This window comes from Bison bison, unplaced genomic scaffold (assembly GCF_000754665.1).
Source record: "Bison bison bison isolate TAMUID 2011002044 unplaced genomic scaffold, Bison_UMD1.0 scf7180017864518, whole genome shotgun sequence".
NCBI classification, from domain to species: Eukaryota; Metazoa; Chordata; class Mammalia; order Artiodactyla; family Bovidae; genus Bison; species Bison bison.
Genome location: NW_011495071.1, coordinates 7,646,855 through 7,656,683, shown reverse-complemented (window position 1 = coordinate 7,656,683; position 9,829 = coordinate 7,646,855). Strand labels below are relative to the sequence as shown.

The 9,829-nt window shown below is 46.2% G+C and overlaps 1 protein-coding gene across 3 annotated transcripts in view; it reads left to right on the top strand.

Annotated features, from left to right (window-relative positions):
- AMICA1 (adhesion molecule, interacts with CXADR antigen 1) overlaps positions 1-8,634 on the top strand; it is a 35,068-nt gene extending 26,434 nt beyond the window's left edge. For 2 of the 3 annotated variants that reach the window (XM_010830410.1, XM_010830409.1), the window contains 2 exons: positions 1,420-1,506; positions 5,120-5,630. In XM_010830410.1, the coding sequence (XP_010828712.1) occupies positions 1,420-1,506; positions 5,120-5,212 (180 nt within the window). In that variant the 3' untranslated portion in view covers positions 5,213-5,630. Of the gene's footprint in view, positions 1-1,419; positions 1,507-5,119 lie in introns of all 3 variants that reach the window. The other variant, XM_010830411.1, reaches the window with a different exon arrangement.
- Positions 8,635-9,829: the final 1,195 nt, after the last annotated feature.

The following is a 9,829-nucleotide window of genomic DNA, read 5'->3' as shown; positions in this document are numbered from 1 at the left end:
CAGGAAGAAGGCTGAGTGCCGAAGAATTGATGCTTTTGAACTGTGGTGTTGGAGAAGACTCTTGAGAGTCCCTTGGACTGCAAGGAGATCCAACCAGTCCATTCTGAAGATCAGCCCTGGGATTTCTTTGGAAGGAATGATGCTAAAGCTGAAACTCTAGTACTTTGGCCACCTCATGCGAAGAGTTGACTCATTGGAAAAGACTCTGATGCTGGGAGGGATTGGGGGCAGGAGGAGAAGAGGACGACAGAGGATGAGATGACTGGATGGCATCACTGATTTGATGGATGTGAGTCTCAGTGAACTCCGGGAGTTGGTGTTGGAGAGGGAGGCCAGGCGTGATGCGATTCATGGGGTCGCAAAGAGTCACACACGACTGAGCGACTGATCTGATCTGATCTGATCTGAGGTTGTGAAGGAGTTAATAGTTCACATTAAATATTTAGAAACCTTTAGAAAGAGAGAAGCAAGAACTTTTTCTTGATCATATTGGTTTGTGATAGTTTATATAAAAAATAAATAATTTCTAGTAGGAACTGAGAAATGGATTAATTTCCTTGAACTCCCCCCACTTTTGTTCTTTTCTTCCCTCCTCTCTTCCCCCTCCCTCCCTCTTTCTTTCTTCCTTCCTGTTTTCCTTCTTCCCGCCTTCCTTTCTTTCCTTTGAAAAACTCTTCTTACATACTTATCCTATCCATCTTTTGGGCTGTTTGTGACCCAAGAGTAGGATTTTCTCACATCATAGTACAGGGGACTCCAGAAGTCTAAGAATTTGTCACTGGATGATATCATTTCCCCAGATAGTGACAGGGACGGGAGTCACAAAGTACCCCGACCTCACAGACATGAAGTTCAGTGAGGGCTGTTCCTGCCACTGAAGCCCTATCAGAGGGATGATGACAATTACATGCTGATGAATGCTGTCCTGCCAAGACTCTAATTAGGAAGAAATAACCACAAAATTCAAATCATTAGGCAAAATAAGAATTCTCTGCTGCTACCTCAATGCCCATCCAAACAAAGATGTTGGACTTTTTTTTTTTTCCTGGTCACACTGTGGGACAAGTGGAATCTTAGTTCCCAGACAAGGGATTGAACCCGTGCCCCCTGCATTGGGAGTGTGGAGTCTTAACCACTGGACCACCAGCGAAGTCCCAGAGGTTTGACTTTTGAACCAAAGAATTTGGTTCTTAATATAGTGTTCTTTGCCAATGAGTTAATTTTCAGGAAGTCTGAGGACTGGATTATTGTGACCTATGATCATTCTGTAGCTCTCAATAACCCTCAGAACCCACTGATTTTGGGGGTCGATGCCCTGTGAACATAGGGGATCATAAGAACATAGAAAAGAAAGCCTTTTCTCTGGCATGTAAGATTTGTTGAGTTTTAAGAATGTTTATATGATTTTCTCCCCTCCAGAAACATATTTATTCCTCAATAACCACACAAGAGGTGAACGATGAGGAGGAATCAAGTGGAAAATCAGAGGCCACCTACATGACCATGGTGAGGAATTGTTCTGGGTCCCGCTGAGCCTGGTGTCTGGAGGCAGGAAAAGAACTTGGGAAGGATATGGCAGACTCACGGGGGATGGACATTGCTAGGTTTCCTGGCGGGAGCAGGGGTTGGGGTGAGGTGGGGTGGTGGTGGGGTAGGGGGACACTCTGCTGAAGGCAGAGCTTTTTCTAGGTAGTTGGAAATTGTAAGAAGTTGAAGCTCTGCTGGATAGAAGAGTAGTAGCAAACTTGTCCTTATACCCAATTTTGAGTCTTCTGAGCATCTCTAGGGCTAGAGAGGGTTGATCTTAGAGGTAAAAGGAAGTGCCATCATGAGGTTAGACAAAGATCTCTTCCTCATCAGCACAATACTGGTTTCACAATGTAGTGAAGAGGGACTGGAAGATCCTTGTACAAAAATCATGTCATGAGGAACTGTTTTCCTCCCTTTCAAAAGGTCCCTTCCAACTCTTAGATTTTTTTGTTTTTGCAGCATAAGATCATTATTTGCACTTTATTAACTGAACACAACACAATTTTACCATGCACATTAGATGCTCATATACACATGCCTGCAAGCCCAGCACCAATTACTTCCTAGTGCGTGTTGTGCTAAGGAACTGCTATATACGATTTAAGCCCTAGGTCCCTTAATGAATTCCATGTCTTTCCCAAGTCCTCTTTATGCTAGTAACATTCTTTATTTGATGCACCACTAACTATGAGAACTCTACTGTTTATGCTGTTTTACCCAATGCTCCTTTATTCACAGCCCTTACAGTTTTCCTATGGTGTCTGGATATTTTATTGTTGTTGTTTAGTCACTAAGTCATACCTGACTCTTCCGTGACCTCAAGGACTTTAGCTTACCAGGCTCCTCTGTCCATGGGATCTCCAGGCAAGAATACTGGAGTAGGTTGCCATTTCCTCCTCCAGGGTGTCTTCTTGACTCAGGGATCCAACCTGTGTCCCCTGCATTGGCAGTTGGGTTCCTTGCCACTGAGTCATATCCATTGGGATATTTTAAATACTTGCTAATTGCTTTATCTTGTTATTAAATTTTATTTTTTTACATTTCTGAGTATGACCTCTTCTCTGCACATATCTTTTAGAATTCCTTAGATTACTAATGGTTTTATCTTTACACTGATTTCTGCTGCTCCTGCTGCTGCTACTAAGTTGCTTCAGTCATGTCCAACTCTGTGCGACCCCATAGATGGCAGCCCACCAGGCTCCCCCATCCCTGGGATTCTCCAGGCAAGAACACCGGATTGGGTTGCCATCTCCTCCAATGCACAAAAGTGAAAAGTGAAAGTGAAGTCACTCAGTCGTATCCGACTCTTAGCGACCCCATGGACTGCAGCCCACTAGGCTCCTCTGTCCATGGGATTTTCCAGGCAAGAGTACTGGAGTGGGGTGCCATCGCCTTCTCCACACTGATTTCTAGTTGGCTCCAATTCTGGATGGCCAACGTATATCCAAATATATACGTTCTAGTATGTCCTGGAGTGTTACGCGTCTTCAGTGTTAGCTTGTGAGCTTCTCCTTCACTGGTATTTTCCTGTAATTTACAATGTTTACTAAACTTACCTGTGTGTGCTCAGTCACATCCGACTCTTTGTGGTCCCACGGACTGTAGCCCGCCAGACTCCTCTGTCCATGGGATTCTCCAGGCAAGAATACTGGAGTGAGTTGCCATTTCCTGCTCTAGGGGATCTTCCTGACCCAGGGATTGAATGCACATCTCCTGCATTGGCAGGCAGATTCTTCGCACTAGCTCCACATGTGTTGTTTTTTAATTGCTCAGTTATGCCCCACGGGGGCTCTTTGCCGGCCCCTTGGCCTGCAGCGCTCCAGGTTTCCCTGTCCTTCACTATCTCATGGCGTTTGCTCAAACTCGTGACCATTGAGGTCGAAACTCCACCTGGGAAGCCCTAAACTAAATTTACCCACCAGTTGTATTTAAAGTCAATATCTTTCAACTCTTAGATTTTTTAATTCTGTGACTTATTGTGCCTTGACATAATCCAACTGCTGGAAGGCTGCATGCTGGATTTCATGTAATAATACAGTCTGATTCCTATGTTCTCTTTGTTCAACTCTCCAGGGAAGTCTAGCACCTAGAAAAGACACTGGCTGTGTAGTGAGAAGGGCTAAGGACAAAAGGAATGAGCTGGCGAGGGACATGATGCTATTTGTAGATAAATAATAGCTGGTCAAGAATCCCCCTGCAGGGCGGGAGACCTGGGTTCGATCCCTGAGTTGGGAAGATCCCCTGGAGAAGGGAGCAGCTATCCAGTCCAGTATTCTGGCCTGGAGAATTCCGTGGACTGTGTAGTCCATGGGGTCACAGAGAGTCGGACACGACTGAGGGACTTTCACAATAGGCACCCCAGCCATGGAGGGAACAGTGTTCTGCTGTGTTCAGGAAGGCTGGCCTCCTCTGTTTACAGGATGATGGCTTGTGTTTTTTTCCTGTTACACCAGCTCCAAGGACACATGACTCCCAGATGATTGCAGCAGAGAAAGGTTCTGCCAGGGCAGAGTGAGATCAGAATCTGGCCTTGCTCCACCAAGTGAAACGCGAGCTCCCCTCTGAAGTTGAACACAGTCATTCCCCTTCCCCCCATGCTTCTCCCATCATTGCCATGTGATGCTGCAGCAGCTGCCAGGACCTTGCCTTAGAGACCTGCTGACAACGGTGCCTGCTGCTCAGTGTGGCCGTCACCTGGGTGGTGCCGTTCGCAGATGCTCTGTGGGGCAGAGGTGACGGAGCAGTGAGCCACCTTCAGTGCCAGCGTCTCATGCTTGGCGCCAGGTGTTTGCGATTTAAACTCTGCAGAAAACAGCACCCATGGCCCCTTGAAATGGATCCAATAAAGCAAGTGTGATGGGGGACCAGGGCCACAGACTCAAAGGCCTTCAGGGGCTCGTCAAGCTATTGCAAAACACTGCGTCAAGTTACACACGGCTGTGGGTGAATTCTGGCCTGTGTACCACTTGTTTGAGACTTCAGGTAGGGGGCTGTTATCTGATAGAGAGCAGGGGTAACAAAGAAATTTTGCTTAAAAAAAATTTTTTTTTTGGATTTTTTGTTCATCATGGATTTTTTTTTTTACATTGATGTTTATTTTTGACTACACTTGCAGTGTGCAGGATCTTAAATCCCCAGCCAGGGATTGAGCCCTTTCCCCCCTACCCGTGCCTCCCTGGTGTCCTGACCACTGGGCCGCCAGGGAAGTCCCAGAACCTTTGCTTTTCTATTAAATTTACTTAAATGGAGGGGCGCCATACCACGTCCTCTTTCTGAGGCCATGTGGCACAATGGTTACAATCCCTAGCTTTGGAGTTGGACAGACCAGCATCCGCATCTTTACCCTGACTTAGAAGCTGGATCGTCTTGGGCAGTGGGCAGGTAACTTGGTTTCTTGAGCTTCAGTTTCCCCATCCTTAATGGGAATAATATTAATAAAACCTACCTCTTGGGTGGTGAGGAACAAATGAGGTAGTGCAGCGTGTGAAATTCAGAACTGGCCCAGAGAGATGGAAGGAGCTCAGTAAATGGTAACTATTATGATTGAAATGCTTCTTACAAATATGCTTTGTTTCTCTCCCCCCCACAGAACCCAGTTTGGCCTTCTCTGAGGTCAGCACCAATTAGCCCTCCAGACCAAAGGTCAACTTGGGGAATGGCAAAAACAGAGCAAGCCTTCTGAGAAGAAGGGGTAGTCCTTTTACCCTTGGCTGCGGCAGAGACTCTCTTTGTTGTGTGTCCTGAGTCCATCCATGTAGCGGTTGTTTCAGACCCTCTGCCCTCCCAGTCCTCTTCCTGCCTCCCTGTTTGGGCAGAGGGCTGACGATGGAGGGCTCGAAGGCCAGCAAAGAGACTGGACAGCCCTGGAGGAAGACAGGCTGATAAGAGGGAGCATGGACTTGGTCCCCCTGGAGTGAGACTCTGGTCCTGGGGACCCTGGTCAGCTGCCGCAGTGGCCTCGAGCATCCCTTCAGGTCAGACCCTCTGCTTGGACAGTGCTCTCTGTGGAAGGTTCCAGAGAAGAATCAGAGATAAAAACCACCCCAAATGATTATTCCTTTGGCCAACGATCCCTAAATAAATGCAGTCTGTGGCAATCATCCTGTGTTTCTACCCTGGCTGAAAGGCATGTGGCGTGCTGGTGAAGAATCTGTAGTTGGGAACTCCTGAAACAGCTGAAGTGACTGGAAGAAAGCCCTGCTGTGACTCACACGTTGGGGGCCAGTTTGAGGCCTGAGGAAGTTTGGGGGGCATGAATGGGGTGGAAGTGGGATACAAATACATCTCTTTGATGTAACTCAGTGCTTCTTGATGCCGGCTGGGTATCAGAGTGGCTGGTGGCTCTTGGTTGGGCCCCACCAGAGGTCTGGATAGACTATATGGGTGGATCTGGAGCACTTGTCTTTTTCAGAAGCGACACTCTGGGTCACCAAAGCGGACAGCCACTGATTTAACTCTTGGTCTGAAATGTGAGATTCCTTTCCTTTCGGTTCCTTTACTGTTGTAAGATTTAATAAGGCTAGTTGTTTTTTTTTTTTTTTTAAATCCTCTGGTTCTGAACTCCTGTTTCTAGTCTGGGCTCAGCTCAGATCTCTTCGTCTTTACTCCCATACGGCCTGCCTCAGGTACTGTGTCCCATTTTCCCCTCTTAGCCATTTAGGGCCTGGATAAAGAGCAGATCCTTTGTAGGTCTCTGATTTCTGATCCAGTCTCAAGTTGAGGTAATTTTTAATATTTTTTAGCTGCACCCCACAGCACGTGGGATCTTAGTTCCCTGATCAGTGATCGAACCCATGCACCTTTCATTGGAAGTGTGGAGTCTTAACCACTGGACCACCAGGGAAGTCCCAGAGCTACATTTTTGAGTGATTTCCCTAACTCTCCAGATTTCAAGGACCCTCCACTAGACACTCATCATTAACTTTCTCTTTTACCAGCTGTCCTCTGGTCTCTACTTGGAGGCTTGAAGCCTCTTTTTGTTCAGCCATGGCTAAGAGTCGTGAAATGTTTCCTCCTCATTGTTAGCTCTCAATAAGGAGCATGTCAGTAATTTACAATATGTGGATTAAGGCAATATCCTGTCCAAGACATATCAGAGAGGGGAGACATGTTGACATGATGGGGTGGGGACCCTCTTTCATATACTAAGAGTTCATGGGGAGGAAGTGGTTTCATTTCTGACTTATTAGGCAACATGCTTTCCTGGGCTAAGGGGCCCTTTTCCACTTCCTCAAATATTGTTTTCATGTGATGACAACCTTCAGGATACTGAGTGGAGTGGATGGATGGTGATTGTACATCTGTTGTCCTGGGTAGAAAGGAATACTTGGGATAAGGGCTGAGTGGGGCAGGCAGCTTCTCCATGTGCTCCTCCCTACAGAGGGTGCTCTGCCCCGCAAGTGTGCACATAGCCCTGCAGGGTTTGACTAGCGCACATCAAATTTGAATTCCATTCATTCAAGGTTAAGCTTTCATTCTGAGGAGGAAGAAGAGGAAGTCTACCTCTCTCCCTCAACTCTGCCTCTCCACAAATCTTCCTCTTACACACAGGCATGGAGTTAAGGTTGAGAGCGCAAGTTCACAGCTGTCAAATACAATTTTGCCCCAAACCAAAATAGCCCTGCAGGGGCCCATGGGAAAGACCTGCCTGCCCCCTATGCCCTTCGCTTAGGGGTGGTTGTCTACTAAATCCAGGACCATGAAGGCATATGGCGTAGGGAATGGCTTCTAGGTGAAACAAACCTGGTTTAAATTGTGGTTCTGCCTCTTACTCTCTGTTCAATATGACGAAGTTTATGGCAATTCTTTGAGGCTATTTGCCTGATAGAAAATAATCATGGGAACTAAATGAGGTCGGTTAGGGGCTAGAGCCTGGTCTGGGTCCTCCATCCCCTTCCAACATGTTTTCCCCAGTGGATTTGTCATCTGATGATTCAGTCCCCATCTTATTATTTTTTATGTCTATGGACAGGAAGCCCTGCAACCCTAAATATAATAACTAAGTCCTTCTTCTCATCCAAAGAAAGAGTTAGGAAGCCAAACTTGGGGAAGGATTTTGCATAGCTTTGAGGGGTGACGTTCTGAAGGGCAAGACAGCTGCTGGAGATGGAGCAAGTTGGATCTCCTTGTAGATCCAAGCAGTTATGTTACTTGAATTTGCAGTATTTTAAGTCTCTAGGTGACCAGATGCTCCCATATTCAAAGGCTTCCAGAAGTGACCAAATTTTTGCCAACAGAAAGCAGCCTAAGGGTGGAGGGGGTGGGGCCATCCAGGAATAATGGAGAATCTGGCACCATCAGAGTTTGGCTACTGGAATTGAAACAGTTCAGCCTGTCCCCTGGGGACTACAGAAGACATGCCTCCTTTAGAAGACTTCTGCCTTCTTGCCAGCCCTTCAGTCTTTTTCTCTTTGCCACCTCACTCTTTCTCCTTTTAGCTAGTCTATGTTCTTACATGTCTATACTGGGAATTTTCTTAAAAACACCAGCTCTTTGTACATGTATGTGTGTGTGTGTGTTTGGAAGCGGTCATGCTGCCATTGATTTGGCTCAGTTACTTAGACCTAGAGAACCTTAGGTTGCAAGTTTTGTCCCAACCCAGACCAGTTATCTTCTTACTGAGAGTAAACCAAAGTTTCTCAGAACTCCTGACCTTCTGTCCTGGCCAGTTGGTTTGCAAATGTGGTTCGTTCTTCCTCAAGGGAGATCAGGTGGCCCATTACCACTTCTATAAAAACCAACTCTTGAAACATCCCTTCTTCATCAAAAAATAAGGGAACTTGGAGTTTTAACAGAAAGCTAAACCCTTTCATATTTCCTAGATGGTGAGAGCAATAGTGACTTACTTTGTCCCAGAACTCCCCAAACCCTTGTCTGAATTACCCATTGTATGCTCATGGCCTCTGACACTGGGTACATCTTGTCTACCCATCCACACCTCCCATTTTTTTCCCCCATGCTCCAAATACCTTTGTCTTTTGGGCTTCTGAGCCTTTGCTCTTGGTGTTCCCCTGTCTAGAATTCTCTTTTTCTTCTTACCTGCCCAAATAAACATTTCTTCAAGGACCTGCTTGAGTCTTGCTTGGGTGATGGTCCATTTCTACATGTCTCTACACTTACTGGATTTTATTATCTGATGTTTTCTAATTGTTTCATGGGTGTGGGTTTTATTTTCTCTGAGAGATCTTAAACTCTTTAGAGATCCTGCTTTAGGTCTTTTCTGTGAGTGTTGCAGTATCTGACTCCATGTGGGGAAATCCTTCATTGAATGGAATTCCTAGGGAATAGGGTGGCTGAACCTGGCTCCCAGTCCTGGTTCCACCACTCTTTGGCTGTGGAAGGTCAGGTTGATGGAGTTTCTGCTCTTTCCCAAGACATGAAATAGATATTCATTCATACATTCATTCTCATCTCCTCAGGGACTAATAGTGGCCTAGCACAAACTAAGAGCAATAAGACAGAACCCCTGTCTTTAAGGAGCTACAGTCTAGTTGGGGAGGTAAGATATAAAAACAAAAAACGACAATACTCCCTGGCTTAAGCAATCCCAGGGGGACCGTAGATGAGAGTTGAGACATTTATCTGTCTAGAAGGTAAACTTTCACAGACTGAGTTGGTTCTCATTCTTGTTTATGTCTCTAGTTTCTAGCCTTGTGTTTGGCACACAGGGGACATTAGATATTTGAGTTTGTTGTATGAAGGAACTGATGAGTGAGCGGACCCAGGGTCAAGCAGCACAGAGAGAAGTATGTAGGTACAACAAGGAAGGGGTTACTTTGTAGCAGATTAAAAAAAAAAAACTATTTATGTTTTATTTGTTTATGGCTGCACTGAATCTTCATTGCTGCGAGCTGGGTCAACCCTCTAGTTGTAGCGCACGGGCTGCTCGTTGTGCTGGCTTCTCTTGTTGCGGAGCACAGACTCTAGGGCGCGGGCTTCAGTAGGTGTGGCATTCAAGCTCTAGAGCATGTGTGATTCTGTGGTTGTGGGGCACGGGCTTAGTTGCCCCACTGTATGTGGGGTCTTCCCGGACCAGGGATCAAACCTGTGTCCCTTACATTTTTGGCAGGCAGATTCTTAATCACTGGACCACCAGGGAAGTCATTTAGTAGATTTTTGAAGAAGGACTAGGAGCTAGCTGAGCAGACAAGGGAGAAAGGGCATTCCTGGAAGAGGAAACTTCAAAGGTAGAGACGCCATGATGTGAAGCTCTTACATGGGGTAAGAGAAACCTCAAACCTTGCCTGGTGCAGAATGGCTTGGGAAGGGTCGGGGCAGAGAAGAAAGGTGAGTGTAATTG